We start from the raw sequence: 17,803 nt of genomic DNA, 5'->3' as shown, positions 1-17,803 counted from the left end.
CCCAGACCAAATGCCAAAACCCAATAATTCAAATGTGTAGATATTGAGAGGTCCACTCCGACATAAAAATGGTGCAGCACTGCAACTATGGCACTTGTACTAGAGAGAGCAAAGCTGGTGAAAGGAAAACAGAACTACCAGACTGATAGAAAGGAAAGGCACACTACATGTTTATAACCTAAATGTAAGTGTAAAAGTAAAAAGCACCTGCTCTCATTGGAACCCACCTGTTGTACTTCTGATGCTGCTGTTCAGGAGCTAAAAGTGACTCACACAGAGTAACCTTTCTGAAATAGCCTTTCTGAGAGGGCAATTCTATTAAATCAGGACTCACTGAATGCTCCAGTCAAAATCTGATGCACAGGAAAATTATTCTACTGAGCAGAGGCTGAGATGATAGTAGATGTCTGAATGCTGGACACATTTCAGTACATTATTGGGAGACTGTGGGAACTGAGAGAACAGGCTAATGAGGAGGAAGAGCATTGTTTTGAGATGTCTGGTCTCAAAACAATGTAGAAATCTAGTGTTACTGTATTTTCAAAATACCAAAGATACACTCCTTCCTTGTTAGCATGTCTACAGAAGACTGGTTATAAAAGAGTGCATATTGTTCTAGTATTTTATAGTTAGATTACACAAATCTTTCAAGTTTGGAGCAAATAACTCATAAAGATTACTTCCACTTTCTTTGAGGTCACACTGAACCCTATACACACGTGATTCTACTGTACAAAAACAGTAAATGCTCACTCTGTGCTTTGTTTTAAGGACAAACAAAAAACCTGGTTCCAAAAGTAAATTAACTTAAGGGAGGAAAGTCTGTCCCCGACTCCTCCTTCCAGTAGTCACCTGTAGAGAAAGCACCTAACAGACTCCTGATTGATGTGGAATATCTGTGCATAAGGCTGGCTCTACTTTAGGCAATTCTTTTTTCACAGCTTTCCATGTCCCATTTCACATTGTTAGAGGGACAGGGACTGTGGACATTACATGTGTCTGGAGAGAGGATGATACAGGAAACCTTTTTTCTGTGAACTTTCTTAAGTTAGGATCTAAGCTGCAGACATTGAACCTTGGCGAAAACATGAGAAAATGCATTCCTGACACATTAATTCATAATGCCTTATTTATTACATTAATTTCTAATGCCCTATTTATTAGATAGCGAACACTTACTCTTTTCAATTGAAATTTGTGAGATCTGTTATTCTAAATGGCATATAATATCTAAAATAAACATCCAAATAACAGAATGCTGAAGCTGATTCTTTTTCTGGGATTTATTCGCCCATGCTGGGGCTCACAAATGATATATAATAGTGCAATTGGTTTCCAGAGAGTTAAGCTGCTTTTCACAAAGAAACCAAGCACCAAATAGCACTGCAAAATCAGGTCAGAGTCCATTGTTATCTGCCAGCACAAACCTCAAGTAGGAGACAGACTGAAAAATTTCCACTCCATTAAAACAGCTCCTTGAACTTATAGCCAGAAAGAAGAATGAACGAAAACATTCTAAGTTTTCTTTGGTTAGTAGGTTAGAGGAGTATTTTGTGCTGAAGAGCAGCTACAAAGTATAGGTCAGCAATATTATTTCCTGTCCTACCAACTATGCTTAAAATTCTAAATATCTTCTGAAGATCTATGTTCCTATCAATGGAAATATGTATCTATTATGATATTTAAACAAGAATAATGTAGATTATAAAACAACTGGCCACATCTTGCACTAATTTCAACTTCAGCCTTATAAGGAGTTTTCTAAAGATGTAATATAGTAGTATGAACAGGCCTTGTTCCGAGGTGCATAAAAGCATAAATAAGGGTCTTTCTATCCCAGCATATTGATTCCAATAAAAAGCAGAAGTAGCTTTGTTGACCATAGGGAAAAAAACATCCCAAATCCGTATTTCCATAACCCCATCAAAATGACAACCAAAGGGCAAGATCTGAAGATCTGCAGAACTTATTGGGAAAGATATTACACAAAGCAGGGGTGAAGTGGGTGAAAACTGACCTGATGCTGAAGTCATGGTGTACACATAATGTATTGAGACGTTATGTATAATAAGGAGGAGTCTGCAGGGATTAAAATGAGGCACTAGCAGGTGAAGCGATCATTTTAGTTTTTATCAGGAAGTTGGGCCTCCATTTTCAAAAAATATAAAATCCAGCTCTAAACTCAGAGCTGTAAGATGCATTTTGAAAAACCATAAGGCAACAGTGACCCTTTGCCTCCTAGCAATTGGGACACAGTTGTATACTGCCTTTGAATCTGGAGGGTCCATTCAGCTTCCGTGCTTCCAAACCAATAACTGGTCTTTTCTCCAGGACTTTGTCAAATACCCTGAAAGTTATGCAATGGATGCTCTCAAATAAATAGGAGTACAACTACATTTGATTGTTCAGATGACAAATCTGCATTTAGGACAAGAGGCTGCTATCAGAACTGAATATGGTGAAACAGAATGGTTCCCAGTTGGCAAAGGGGGCACGGGGGCAGTGGATAAATGCCAGTACTTCAGCCACTCACTCACAGCCACAAGGTTGTGAGTTCGATTCCAGCCAGGGGGTCCAGGGTCAACTCAGTCTGGTATCTCTCCAAGGTCACTAAAATGAGTATCCAGCTTGTTGGGGGCAATTACCTTACACATTGTAAACCACTTAGAGACTGCTTAGTTCAGTATGAAGTGGTATAGAAATGTAGCTGCTATTGCTATTGCATACTATCACCCTATTTATTCAACTTTTATGCAGAAAATGTTGTACGCAGATCAGGCTTAGACTCAGAGGCAGGAGGAATGAAGATGGGAGGAAAGAACATTAATAACCTAAGATATGCAGATGGCACAATATTATTAGCAGAAACCAACAAAGACCTGGAGTAATTACTGAATAATGTCAAGAAGTCTTAATGTTGAATGTTAAGGAAACAAAAATAATGACCGTGAAAGAGCTACAAGAATTCATTCTAGATAACAAGGAAATCAAAATAATTAAAGATTTCCCATACCTTAGATCAAACATTAATCAGAAGAGAGAATGCAGTCAAGAAACTAGAAGAATACTAGGAGTGGCAAGAGCATATATGAAAGAAGTGGACAAGATCTTAAATATAGTCCTGAATGTATTCATTTAGTGATCCTGGTTTTTAATGAAACAGAGAGGAAAGACATAGAATCATAGAGTTGGAAGAGACCACAAGGGCCATCCAGTCCAACACCCCTGCCATGCAGGAACTCACAATCAAAGCACCCACCGACTGATATTCATCCAGCCTCTGTTCAAAAACCTCCAAGGAAGGAGACTCCACTACACTCTGAGGGAGTGTGTTCCACTGTTGAACAGCTCTTACTGTCAGGAAGTTCCTCCTAATGTTGAGGTTGAATCTCTTTTACTGTAGTCCTTGTCACTCTCTTTACATCAAGTGAAAAGAATGCACCAAATGCTATAAATTCCTATCATTCAGTCATTCATTTCTATCTATTTACCATATCTATCATGCAGTAATTATAACTACAGACCACACATTATCCCCTCCCCCCAAAAAAGAGGCTTGATCCATTATTCTGAATTCAGAGAATTCACTCATTTAGCAACAAGTCCCCAAGTCATGAGGAAGATAGCAGAGGCATACTTTCTCCTGAATAAAAATAAAAGGCACACTTTCCACTTATGTATTTTTAAATGTAAACTTTTTGGGACATAATAGGAAGAATTACTGAGACAAAGGAAGTGAGACTCCACACTTCTCCATATGTTACTCTTTTGAATGTGCCTTGTATTGGAAGAAGGCCATCTCAGAATGGTGACATTTGAAAAGACACCACACCTCCAGGAACCAGCTGCTCATCATCCTGTCCCTCCTTCCATCAGTCCACAGCTTGGCACTGAGACAAAGCAGAAAAGCATGCAGAAGAAGTCCTGGGGCATGCATGCTGTATTTTGACATCAAGAGGAAGTGGAAAACCAAACTGATCCAAAATGCAGGGGAAATTGTATCTGGCGGTGTCACCTAGCAGAGAATAGCAAGGATAGCCAACTATGTAGGTTTGGGTAGCCCCTTCTGAAGTCACAGAGGTTGTCTTTCTTGTTTGGCTCCTAACATAAAATTGAAATCCACAGTTTGGAGGCAAAATATTAAGTGGTCATCTCCTTCTATCAAGAGCATGCTGTATGTCCAGCCATTAAGAAAAGATATTTGGTGAGGACAAAGAACAGAGTTTTTTTCTGTGGAATAATCCTGACTATAGCATGCTCTCTTAATAGAGGCTAGATGCCTCCACCCAGCTTTTCAGTTTAATATGCAGTTAAAATATTTCCATCCATTTGGATTTCAATGGTTTTTTTATGTGGGGTTCAAGTTTGCCAGCTGAAACAAATGTTGAAGGCAGCTCATGCAGTTATAACCTTTGGATGGATAGCAGATAGATGACAATATCATATTTCAGTATACATAATGTTTAATTTTATATCAGAAAGAAGAATGGAGTAAATGGGCCAATTGAAAATGAGGCCATTGGCTAAAGAAATTGATTAAACTAATAGAAATAGCTAAAGAAGAGAAGGAGTACAAAATGATAAAAGATACAATTAATATGATTCTCCACATCAAAGGAAAGGGATGTGGAATAAATGATAACCTTGTTCCTTAGGGGGTTGAGAGTGAGAAGGAAAGGTCACAGTCAAAGGAACATTAATATATGGATTATTGGGATAATTAACTAGAGTATTATATGTTAGTACTATTGTTTTTGTATTGCATTTTGGGTATATCACGTATGTATGTGTGATTGTCAAGTATTCCCCCAAAAAATTTTTCTTAAAAAAATTAAAAATTCTGATAGCTAATGTGCTTATTTTATTGCATGTTATGTGATTATAAATAAACAGTTTGCCTGAAATCACCTCAGGGGTATATTAGGGCACAGAAGTAATTTGTAAATATTTGCATTAACAAAGTAAAGCAGCAGGAATAAGTAGCAACGAGCTACCATCATCTGGTAGATACATTCATGGTGTAATAGACACATCTAGCTGCTTTTAACATGTCAATGTTTACAGCAAATCTGTTTCTGAAGCAGCTTGTATTTCTTGCCTAAAAGGTAAAATAGACTTGGCATTTATATAACCAAACATCACATTCTGCTCTACTGACAAAGTATGAAGAGTACAATGGAAATTCATCTCACTTGCACACATCATCACCAATAACAGACTGCAGAAACATAGTCATGTTAGTCTGGAATATCAGTACATCATGCTGTCAATTATTTCTTCTGCTGCATTGTAATCCAGAGAGAGAGAGAGAGAGAGAGAGAGAGAGAGACCATTTCCAAAGGATTTTTTTATCTGTCATTACAGTATCATCATTACATCAGCAATTCCACTGAAACTTAATGAGTCTATTCCAAACAACTGCTTCAAATAAAGCGTTAAGTATTCATTTGCTTTTTCATTTAAAAAAACCCTTAAATTTAACAGATCAAAATGGGAGAAAGAGAAATCAGGCAAGAATGACACAAGGCTTTCTGTTCACAAAAATTCCCAGAATGTCACTATCCTCACTCTGCTTGCAAACACTTCTGTAAATTACACTGAATGAAAGTCATGGCTACATGTCTGAAAAATACTTTTTGCTTCTTTCTGAGTTCTTGTACCTTAAGGGCCACATTTTCATTTCAGAAAGTAAAAGGTGTGCATATAAATCTGTATGTGTTTTCAAGTCACCTGATGAGTCATGCCAATCCCATTAATTTCATAGGGTTTTTTTAGACAAGGAATACTCATAGGTGGTTTTGCCAGTTCCCTCTTCTAAAATATAGCCTACACTACTTGGTATTCACTAATGGTCACTCATCCAAGTCCTAACCAGAGCTATTCTTGCCTATTGTAGAAATTGGGCAGACACTTTACTACGCATTTCCAATACAAACACAACAGGAAAGCTACAGGTAGTTAAACTTACTCTTGACTACCATTGAGAAGCCAGTCACCAACACTGTCTCAATACTTCTCTATTTTTAACACATTCTATTCATAATTCTCTGATAGTACGCGTTTATTTTTAAATGTCACAAGAAATAAGCACTTTTATTTTATTTGTGTCATAGTTCTTCTTGCACCACAAAAGAGAGCGTGTTTGATTCAAGCAACAGCCTGAGGTTCAAAGGCAGGTGCAGAACTGAGATGTGACTCACCTTGTGGCTTTGGATTTGAAGTTGGCCGTGAAGATTGCTTAACTGACAAGTTTCCATTTATTCCCTGTTCCCCTTCATAGCCGATATTTGGCTCATATAGCCTAGCTGTGCTGTTTGCTGAGCAGGGTGCAGTTATGATCTTTGGACATGTGCTGCCACCTGTAATAACAAAAAGCAAATGTGACCATACATGACAGAACACCAAACTTTCCTTGACAGTAATTATACTAGAAAGCTGAGACAAAACGTAGCAAGGGATTCAAGGAGTGCCTCAACATTAGTTTATTCTCCCAGTACTCCTATAGTAAGAACCATCCTCTTGAGTAAGCCTCAATTCTACAGACACTTGAAAGAGCATGTACCTCAGTGAAATCTGAACTAGACATGGACTTGGAGATGCTTCCAGTGCCACATTCTACCACTTCTAATTCTTTGTTGGCTGAAAATTCTAAAATTTCTATTAAAATGAGCAGGAAAGCAGAAACATAACACATTCAGATTGACATTCTTTTTCCTGTGACTCAGTAGATCAAACAGAATGTATGCCTTTGCAACTGCAAAACACTTTAATGGCCACTGTAGCTGATTATGTTTTTTTTACTACCAACAGTCAGCCTTTATATAATGGAGCTTCAAGGTGAATTGGGGGACAAGTTCAGTTTTAACAATTCCTTTTGTAAATGTATCTTATACGTGCATTGGAAGAAACAACAGTTTAGATTTTGACTAGTTAAGCTAAAGACTAGTCACACACACTTTCCACACTCCATACCCTCCATACTGCACATAATAATTTTGCAAAGGTTTCAAAGTGCAAGGATGGAGGAAAAAACCCAATTACAATGTATTAGTTCAGGTAAAGAAATGTTTTTGGGTAGATGAACATTATTAATGATGAGAATTTGGTATTTTCTAAGCGGTCTTCCATACTGTCAAACATTTTGGAAAAATACAACATAAATGCAGCTGTCAAAACAGAGATGGGCATCACCATGTGACGTACGAAGAGAACAGCTGCAGAAATTGGCTATCTGTATTAACAAGAGGATACTGCAGATGTAGACAAGGTTTGTCAATAGGAACGTCAAGGTATGTGGCAGGTTATTCTAAGGAATGACATGGAGCTACAGTCCTCAATTTAGGTTACACAGGAGTTGCTATTTAATTTAATGGCCTGGATATGTTATTTTCAATTTCTAAACCAGGTACAATTAAAACTATGGTATATGGTGCTGATATATTAAAAAGATCCACAATGCAAAAGGCATATTAAACCACTATGGACACAGAAATCCTACACTGAAATAATCACAAGCAGATAACATGATTAACTACTACTTGAAAACAGAAAGGAAGAGCAGGTCAGTTCTCATCACAAAAGTGAAATATATATTTTCTGAATCAGTGCAATTTCTCTCACTGTGCTTATATTTCATACAATCATTGAGTTGAAAGTAACCACAAGGGCCATCCAGTCCAACTCCCTGCCATGCAGGAACTCACAATCAAAGCATCCCTGAGAGATGGCCATTCTGTTTAAAAACCTCCAAGAAAAGTGACTCCACCACTCTCTAAAGCAGTGTATTCCAGTCCAACAGCTCTTACTGTCAGGAAATTCCTCCTAATGTTTAGGTGGAATCTCTTTTACTGTAGCTTACATTCATTGTTCTGGGTCCTATTCTCTGGAGCAGTAGAAAACAAGTTTGCTCCCGCCTCAATATGACATCCCTTCAAATACTTAAACAGTAGGTATCATATTAACCTACTCTTCTCCAAGCTGAACATCCCCAGCTCCCTAAGTCTCTTCTCATAGGACATGGTTTCCAGACCCTTCACCATTTTGGTCACCCTCCTCTGGACACACTCCAGCTTGTCACCATCCTTTTGGAATTGTGGTGTCTAGAACTGGATGCAGTATTCCAGATGAGGCCTGATGAAAACAGAATAGAGTGACACTATTACTTCCCTTGATCTAGATAGTATAGTTCTATTGATGCAGATCAAGGAAAGTAATAGTGCCATTTACTATGTGAATTTTCAATACAGACATTATTTATGCATGCATTTTGTATAAGTAATTATTGGGGCAAAAAGCCTTTCCAAGGGCCTTTTACCAAAAATAATGCTGTGTCATAAACTTTCTGTTGTTTAAATTTTTTTTTGAAGTTTAGCAGGCATCTGTTGAAGAAAAAATTAACAAAAAACACGTGATCACAATCTTATTAAAAATCAGGGACTAGACCACTGCATCTCAAGACTCCAACGGCCACTTCATATACTTAAACAGCCATAATTACAGTTTAAAAAGAAGTTTAAATTCACATTTATGATACAGGTATATTTACTAGGAAGACAAAACTGGATAAAACTCCTTGCTGCACATACCCTTTTCAGCAAACATAAGCTTCTTGTTACAAAATAACTCTTTCATGAGTTAGGATTCAAAGGAATTTGGGGATTTTGGGGGTGGAGAGAAGGAAGCCTCCAGAAACTATAAGAAGACTATAAATTGTTGTTTATTTTAGATATTCTTCCATTTTACTGGTTTTATCTCAACTAAAGTTGTAAAGTTGTTCAATGAGCAATTCTGCAAAAATCATCAATGGGGACATCTGGATTTGTTTTGTTTTGTTTTTAAGAGAAAGGGGGGGGGAGATCAGCTGGAATATTGAGAAAAAATATACAGCAGTTCCAGTGGGAAATGAACATGGGCGTCTCTGACCTTGTTTTCTAATGTAACTTCACTCAAAACAGCAAGAAAGGAGCACAAAATATTCTAAATATGAAGCCATGTTTTGAGATTAAAAAGTAGGGGTTGTTTGCAGCTACGTTACAAACAGTGCACCCAACAAATTGTGTGACGGTCTCTCCAGGAAACTATGAAATAATCTCACCAGCATTCTGTACAGAAAAACAGAAAAAATTAAAAAATAAATTTCAAACCTGGAAGCTATATATACATAATCTGTCCCTTGCACAACACAGCACTTGACAAATTTTTTCCAGGAAAACAAAAATATATATGTAAAAAACAATATTTCATACTACAAGCCTCAATAATGGCCTACAACATTATTGCCCAGACAATAATACTGCAAATCCATCCAACCACAAGCTGAGCCTGGCAGGTCTGTCCTTTAAATCCCCCAAACCCACACATATCATGACACAGTATTGTGGTCATTTGGATGCTTTCTACTTCTATCTATGACTCAAGAGTATTTCAGGGACTGCAAGATCAGGAAGGACAACAGTGAACAAGCATCACCTCAATCTCACAATGCGACCAAAGTCATCACACCAGCACACAGACAAATGCTTCTCCGTGTTATAAACAGAAGAATCCTATATGAAACCCTCTTAACAATGAAACATGTAACTGAATTTCTACAATAGAAAGCCTTTGCTGCCATGTTCAGGATGAGATACTCAGGAAGAGACATAATTTACCAATGGCCTCAAAGATATGGGTCTCAGTAACAACTGTATCATTGTCATTAAATAGGCTGACAAAGGAGGGGATGTGGTTATCATGAACAAGACTGACTACATACACGGGGTTGAGACTGTCTAACACCACATACACAAAACTATCTAGAAATCCCACTGAACAACACCAAAAGGAACTACACAAAGTACACAGAGAATTCCCCATGAATGCACAGAACTAATTCCAAATGGATATACCACAGGAACCAGGTACCTTCTATCTGCCACATAAACCATCCAATACTGGATGACCCGTTCTCTCAAGCATTTTAAATCTCACTGCTAGAGCATCTCACATATTGACTTAGTTCTTAAACCATATATCACCAATACACCAACCTGTACAAAGGATACAATACAACAGACTTTCTGAGGAATATGTAGTCTAACCAGTTTCCCAGATTACACCATTCTAGTCATGATGGATATGGGAACACTGTACATCAACATCCCACACAAGGACGGAGTGCAAGCCACCAAGAATACCATTCTGAATAGAACTACAGCACACCTAACCACCAATATCTGTCACTTTGTACACAATTGCAACTACAGTTGCCATGAGCACCACGGCATCATGGTGTTCAAATATCTTCATATATCACCTAGAACAGTGATTCCCAACCTGTGGGTCGGGACCCCTTTGGGGGTCGAATGACCCTTTCATGGGGGGTCGCCTAAGACCATGGGAAAACACCTATTTAATTACAGTTATGAAGTAGCAATGAAAATAATTTCATGGGTTTGGGTCACCACAACATGAGGAACTGTATTAAGGGGTCACAGCATTAGGAAGCTTGGGAACCAGTGACCTAGAACAATACTTCCTTAGCTCCTGTACCCAGAAATCTCTCTCCCCTACGTGAAATAACACTGATAAAATCTTTATTATTCGAACTCATGGAATGGAATAACTTGGACTGTTCCATGAAAATTTTAACTATTCCCCTAAAATTGTTCACCCAGAACACTTCACACAACAGGTTCACTTTCTTAACACCATTGTAAAACTACACAATGGACATCTTGCACCGTATCTTCTCAGACCCACAAGGCAGGGGCCTGTAACAGACATTTCTCAAACTACAATAACAATCCAATGAGATAGGGGGAAATCAGACAAGTCAGCTAGGCAAGACTAGTATCCAGGAACAGATGAAAAGGAGAAAATGACAGAAAACCACTTTTTGTTACTTACAGCCCTAAGCTGAAATGCATCATCAACAAACTACAGCAACTTCTTGAGGATAAAACTGGTCTCTCAAAGGTTCTGTTGGCCAGACTTTACTTACTTACAGATAGCCTTCCAATCTTAAACAACTATTACTCTACAACAGGACACATAAAATGGATAGAAATACAGGGTCAGGATCCTGCTACAAAGAAAGATTATAGCTCTGGTCCCTTAACTCTCTGGCAGCCACATTAAAGTCCAAACAACATCTCCCACATCAGAAGTTCATTTACGTATCTTCCAGTGTGATACTATACATGCCATCCTCTGTCAGCAATGCCCTTTTACATTCTGCACTGGACAAATGGGACTCTCTTTATTACGAATGGCAAGAGGCAAAAACTAGTGGCAGAACATGTTAGTCTGGTCTTCCCAAACATACAGTACAATCAATTACTTTCAAGTTGCTGTTTTGAAACAATAACAGCAACAAAATCTCCAATGATGACTGGAAACAGAAACAGCTTAATTAAGAGGGATTCACTAATTTCAATCCATTAGCAGCAAAGGTATGAACAGAAGCAATGATTTCTTGGCACACTACATGAATTAACCTTTAACAATAGAATTCTCTCCAGAAAGTTTTCTAACAACAAGAGACTGTCAAGATAAGTGTGATTTATTGCTTTCACATCTCAACACTGAGAGACTCAAGAGGTTCACCTTGTCAAACTGATTGACAGACCTGTCCCATTTTACAGAGCTCTTTGAAGTATTACTACCAGGATCACAATTTGCATCTTTCTGTAACCTGTAACACATTGATCCCTCCCCACAATGTTTGACTATGCAAACATTCTTTAAAACCTGTGGCTTCATAATGTAAAATTCAGTGTAATCTACTGAAGAAGAGGATTAAAATCCACAAAACCTCATACAAAACACTCCAAAATCCAAAATTTGTTTCATGAATGGCTGAGATAGTGATGTTTTTGATTTCTGGTGGTTTAACGTACACAAACTTTGTTTTATACACAAAATTATATAAAATAGTGTATAAAATTACTTTCAGGCTATGTGTAGAAGGTGTATATGAAACATAAATGAATTTCATGTTTAGATTTGGGTCCTATCTTCAAGGTAACTCATTATCTATATACAAACATTCCAGAATCCAAAAAAGTCAAAATACAAAACACTTCTGGTCCCAAGCATTTCGGATAAGGGACATTCAGCCTGTACCAAAATAAATAATTTAGTATCAAATATGCTGTTAGTCTTCCATCCTTTTTCTTTTTTTATGACGAAAAAGGCTAATAGCTATCTCTTTGGAAACACCTTGTGCTGTACATGTAAAAAATTTAATAGTACGACAAGTATCTGTGTATTTGTAGTCTGTCAATACATGTCTGTTGTGTAATGACTTAAATGACATGACCTTGTATAATGAAAGCTGCATATGGCCAACTGTCGCAGGCAGAAACTAGCATAGAATGCAGTTTGTGAAATTCACTGAAGGTACAGAGAAGACTGTTCTCTGTTTCTTGAACCCAACTCTACTTGAACCCTAATATTTTCATTAATAGTTTTGAGACTTTCTCTGAAAGCAAATGGGGGATCAGAATTTTTATTTGCATTAAACCAATTCCCAGTACTTAGTTCCCTGCAATTTAGCCTCTGAAGTTTAACAGTCTTCAAATACATATTTTTTCAGGCTTCCTTTTCTTCAAGCAATAGGTAGTTCTAGGGGCAGTGAATATCAACTCATCTTCTTTGTGAAGAGAACATACAACTTGTGGCATCAAAAAATATTCCCCAAGGCTAACAACAAGCAATTTTTTACAATACAAATAGCCAACAGGATTACATTTCCCTTTGCTGAGAACTGGATCACAATACCACCCCCATTTTTACTTTTAATTCAGTTGAAAATTTAATCTCTTTTGTCTTTTTACCTAAAACATGTAAAACTACAAGCCTGGTTCTCTTCTTACTCTTTCAATCTAAGTGGGGTATGTTAAGCAACTAGTATGCAAGTTACAAGTGTTAGGCAAAGACTACCACTGCTAAGTTTAAACAAGCACACAGGATCCATTTTACTTTGAAGATGTTTGCAACATTTACAGCTGGAAAACCATTTTTACACATGAACATGCCTATCTCTTGTTGACATACACAAAACAAGAAAAAGGGGAGATGGGGGAAACAGATGGAAAGTTTGGGAACTCTAACATCGTGTTTTTGAGAGCACATGGATGGAGGGGAGGTGACACAAGGTCCAGTTTTTGTCTGTTGTGCAAAGCTGAGTAAATTACTGAGAAGCTGTCAACTGAAAATTATTGTTCGCAACATTGTTATATTCTTCCCCATTTTTCTACAAGATCTCTTAACAAAGTTATTTATTACTCCCTCCTAATACATTTGCTGTTTGACTGCCACGTCCCCTCTATTATATTATCTGCCAAATTCTCTATCTTTTAAGATTAAATGAGGAAAACGGATTATATAGTTATATTATCTTCTATATATACTAATGGGTAAGTCTAGAAATTTTAGCCAAAAAACTGACACCCCCCCCCCCCAAAACTGGGGTGATTTACCTATGTAAGAATGCCAATGTAAGTACTGTATTTTAACCCTTATCGAAAAAGAGGAATCCCTTCTCTGTGTAGAGTCCATCCAGGAAGAACCTAAAAGACTCATTGACCCCCTACTCTCTCCACCACAACACTGTTTCTGACCTTTTTGAATGCCTGGGTGGGGAAATGGCAATGGTGGCAGCTCCTTGGTGCTTTCCCTTAAAGGACTACCAAGAGGAATTGGACTTTGAAGGATTTGAATAAGACATTTGCATATGTTTGTCAGCTTTTCTGGGTTAAAATCTGGCAAAGTTATCACATTACAGTTAAAGATCATAATCTGCCCTTGACTTATACATGAGGTCAACTTATAGTTGAGTATATACGGTATAAACATTAATACATAAAAAATGGAACATCAAGGTAAATTTATACTTTTTTGGAACATTTTCAAACCGTGTATGCTTGAATCCGTGTATAAAAAATCCGCATATAAGAAGGGCCGACTGTACTTGTCTTGACTGTGACATGTATCTTAATGCTCTTGTAATGTTTCCTATTACTTTACACAGAAACATAATGTATATCATGTTGTAATAAATGTGTTAAGACTTCAAGATGCCACAGGACTCTTTTTGGTTTTAATATATGCTATATACTTGCGGGGAGGGGGAAGCTATATCATTACAGAATAATATATATTTTCTATTATAGATAACAATATTTTCAATCAATTACAACAAAGGCTTGGAGCAATTACTAAGGAATGTTTAAGAAGAAAGCACAAAGGCAGACTTATTGCTTACTTGGTGAACATTAAGAAAACAAAAATAATGACCACTGAGAATTTACATGGATTCAACCTAGATGATGAGGAGACTGAAGTGGTTAAAGATTTCTCATACCTTGGATCAACCATTGATCAGAACGGAGACTACAGTCCAGAGGGAAACTGGGAAGGGAAGCTATGAAGGAAGTAGACAAATCATAAAATGCAAAGATATAAATCTGAACACTGAAGTTAGGATCATCCAGCCCCATGATATTTTCCATCACAATGTACAGATGTGAGAACTGGACAGGGAAGAAAGCAGAAAGAAAGAAAATCAACTCCTTTGAGATGTGGTGCTGGAGAAGAATGATGGATAGTGTGGACAACCAGAAAGTCAAACAAATGGGTCTTACAGCAGATCAGGCCTAAACTCTCCCTGGAAGTGAAGTTGACCAAATTGAGTGTGTCGTACTTTGGCCATATAACGAGAAGACACAATCCACTGGAAAAGACAATATTGCTAGGAGAGGTGGAGGGTAGCAGAAAGAGAAGAAACTGCATACTAGGATAGATTCAATCATGGAGGCCATGGCCCTGAGCATACAGGATCTGAATGGAGCAGTTGAGGACATGAGGTTGCCATGAGTCATACCTAGTCAACTCGAAGGCAGTTAACAGCAACAACAAATTTTCAATGACTCTACACTAATACAATCATGCTGCCTCTGATGTATATGACATATTTGGTTTATGGGCCATGTAATTTGAGAAAGTCTTCATGGTTTCTGAAACAGTGGACTGCAGATAGTGGTATATAATTAATGTTTTGTTTTATAGTATTATTTCCTATTAGAGGCAGAAACATTATTTAAATTCAACTGCTGTAGAGAAATGTTTGAGGTGAGGTATGGAGCCCCCATAACAAACTTTACTATAAGAGTCTTCATTATTATCTTTCAACAGGATCAGAATATATTTTCATTAAAAAAGTTTTGGTAAGATGGTCAGTTTTTAAACTTCCGGTGTTTGTGTGAGCTGAGGCATCCTGTTTCTAAAAATATTAAAGTAGTGGCTCTAGTAAATGTCCTTACAGTAAAGAATATTCACTTCCTTCATTCTTTAAGAACAATTTTAAAGTAGACATTGGTCCTTTATAAATGGCTTTCTTTATAAATTACTACTAATGCCAAGAAGGCTAGACATCAGTAGGAGGTGAATATCTAACTTGGAATATAGTACTAAAGCTAAGCAGCTAATTCACTTCTGTTTAAAAGGAAATGCTAGTATGATCAAGGTAAAATGCTGTGACTTCTTCAGTCTGCTTCTGTCACAATCCTATCAAGCACTGTTTATTTCATAGCACACTTGCCTTTCTCAATAGCCACTAGCTTATAAAACACAAAAGAACAGCCAAACTCTGCTGTCTGTTCACAACACAAAGAATTCAAAGTCCTCCTGAGACAAGGCACTTCCCATTTGTGACCTGACTTGAATTCTTCAGGAATAGCCTCATGGGTCTAGTTCAAGCCAGGAGAGAGTCCTGCTCTGTGAAGTAATTCACATTCCATACACTTTCTCTCTGCTAAATCCATCAGAATTGATCTCAGAATTACAGTAACTCAAGATACATCTGCAATATAAATTTGATTTTTAAAAGTATCTATTCGTACCCATTAACTTAATGAAAGCAGCTTCAGAAATTCCTGTGGGAAAAAGCTCTGGACAAGGAAAATTATTGTATTATTAACTTGAAAGTTGTAACAACTAAGTTGTATTTACGATTGTATGCATGCATGTATTCATAAGCCTGGGATTCCTTTTTGTAGACAGTTTTAATAGGTTACTGAAGAAGACACTGTAAGGCTGAGTCTAGGAAGCAAGTGTGCTGATCTAACATTTCAAATGTTACCAATAGCATTAGAAAAACTTGGCATATGCAATTCACCTTTATGAAGCAAGTATTTCTGTACATTAACATCATTCACCAGATTGTCCACGATTTGATCAATACAGAGTGCTTCTTTTAATTCATGGACTAAGAAGGAACCAAATTTTCCCTTCAGTTAAAGACATCATCAATGAGCTACAACCAATTCTGGAGAATAACACTGCCTTCTCACAGGTTCTGGGAGGAAGGACTGTATCAACCTATAGACAGCTTCCAAATCTTTAACAAATACTTAGGATACATGACATGGATGGTAATACAGGGAGAAGACCTTGCAACAAACAAAGATGCCAACTCTGTCCCCAAATCTACTCTGGGAGGCCAATATTACAGAGGCCAATAACATCAACCACAACATCAGAGGTGTACATACTTGCTTTTCCTCCAATGGGATACAGGCCATCATACACCAGCAATGCACTTTACATTAAGCAGATAGGACAGTGTGAGATGATAAATGGACACAAATCTGATATTAGAAATGGCAATACATCCAACCTAGTTTCAGAACATTTCAGCCTTCCTGGGTGTACAGTAAGGTTGCAGTTCTTGAACCAAGACATTACAAAGGAAGACTAGAAAGAGAAACAGGTGATTTGGATTATATTCACAAATTCCAATCCATTAGCAGAGGTATGAACAAAAGCAACCAGAGTTCAATCCCACTGAGCTAGTAAACCCACTGGGTGACCTTGGCCAAGTCACATACTCTCAGCCTCAGAGGGTGTCAATGCCAAAGTCCCCCTGAAGAAATTTGTCAAGAAAACCCCATGATTTCAGGGTGAAAACCCCATGGTTTTTGTATTTTGGACTTAGGTCACCATAAATCGGAAACAACTTGAAGGCACACAACAACAACAACAACAACGTCTTAAAGGTGCTGCCACATTCCTTGCCCCCTGCCTTCCTCCTTTCGCTTAAACTCCCTGTTCTCAAAGCATTCTGCAAAAGAAAGTAACATACAAATCTTCATCCATCTAAAGTAGATTGCCTAATTGCATTTAGATATCACGCTCCTCTATGTTCTGGTCTTCGAAAAATCTCAAAATGCACTATTTTTAAACATGTTTGTTTTAACCACCTATGTTGACTTATCACAGGTAAATATTTTATTTTTCTTCTTCCATCAGTTCCCCTCATTTTTAAAACACAGCTTTAAAACTATACTTTTGCTGAGTTAGCAACATCTGTATGAAATACTTTCAGCAAACCTGTCCATGGGCAGTCTAAACACTGTTTTCATCATCACCTACCTCAAGTTACACCTGACTTCATAAGATTTTTCCAAATAGCTGATAACTGTAAAATTAATACACGCCCCATCCATCTACATCAAGTATTCCTCTGTAGTCATTCTAAAATTGTTCTTTTCATCTCTTCAAAATCATTGCCTTTATTAAATTAAAATAAAACTCTAGGAGTTCAAGAACTGTAAGTCCTATTTGTATAAAAGAGGTGGGCAGCTGTGGTGGTTCAAGGGCTAATCTTCTTCTCCATGACAGGTCACACTACAGGATTTTGGTGTCATTTTTGGTTGCAAATTGCAGCCGTATAAATGGGGGGGGGGGAATCTATGGCTGCTTTTTTGAGACCTGTGATTGGTTTGTGGGTGAATTTTGAAAACAATGTTCCAAGAGTGGT

General features: G+C 37.5%; 2 protein-coding genes across 3 annotated transcripts in view; both read right to left on the bottom strand.

Moving 5' to 3' along the window:
- The window catches only part of FGD4 (FYVE, RhoGEF and PH domain containing 4), a 129,258-nt gene that overhangs the window by 46,538 nt on the left and 64,917 nt on the right, over positions 1–17,803 (bottom strand). For both annotated transcript variants that reach the window (XM_089527852.1, XM_089527853.1), the window contains exon 2: positions 6,201–6,359. In XM_089527852.1, coding sequence (XP_089383978.1) covers positions 6,201–6,359 — 159 coding nt within the window. The remainder of the gene's footprint in view (positions 1–6,200; positions 6,360–17,803) is intronic.
- BICD1 (BICD cargo adaptor 1) overlaps positions 6,273–17,803 on the bottom strand; it is a 212,060-nt gene continuing 200,529 nt past the window's right edge. Inside the window, exon 8 of the mRNA XM_089527848.1 lies at positions 6,273–6,359. Within this exon, the coding sequence (XP_089383974.1) occupies positions 6,333–6,359 (27 nt within the window). The 3' untranslated portion in view covers positions 6,273–6,332. The remainder of the gene's footprint in view (positions 6,360–17,803) is intronic.

The sequence above is a fragment of the Sceloporus occidentalis genome, unplaced genomic scaffold, assembly GCF_023333645.1.
Source record: "Sceloporus occidentalis isolate IW3139 unplaced genomic scaffold, rSceOcc1.0.p SCAF_5, whole genome shotgun sequence".
In the NCBI taxonomy this organism is placed as follows: Eukaryota; Metazoa; Chordata; class Lepidosauria; order Squamata; family Phrynosomatidae; genus Sceloporus; species Sceloporus occidentalis.
Note: the sequence above shows the minus strand (reverse complement) of the source record. Positions and strands in the feature narration are given on the sequence as shown.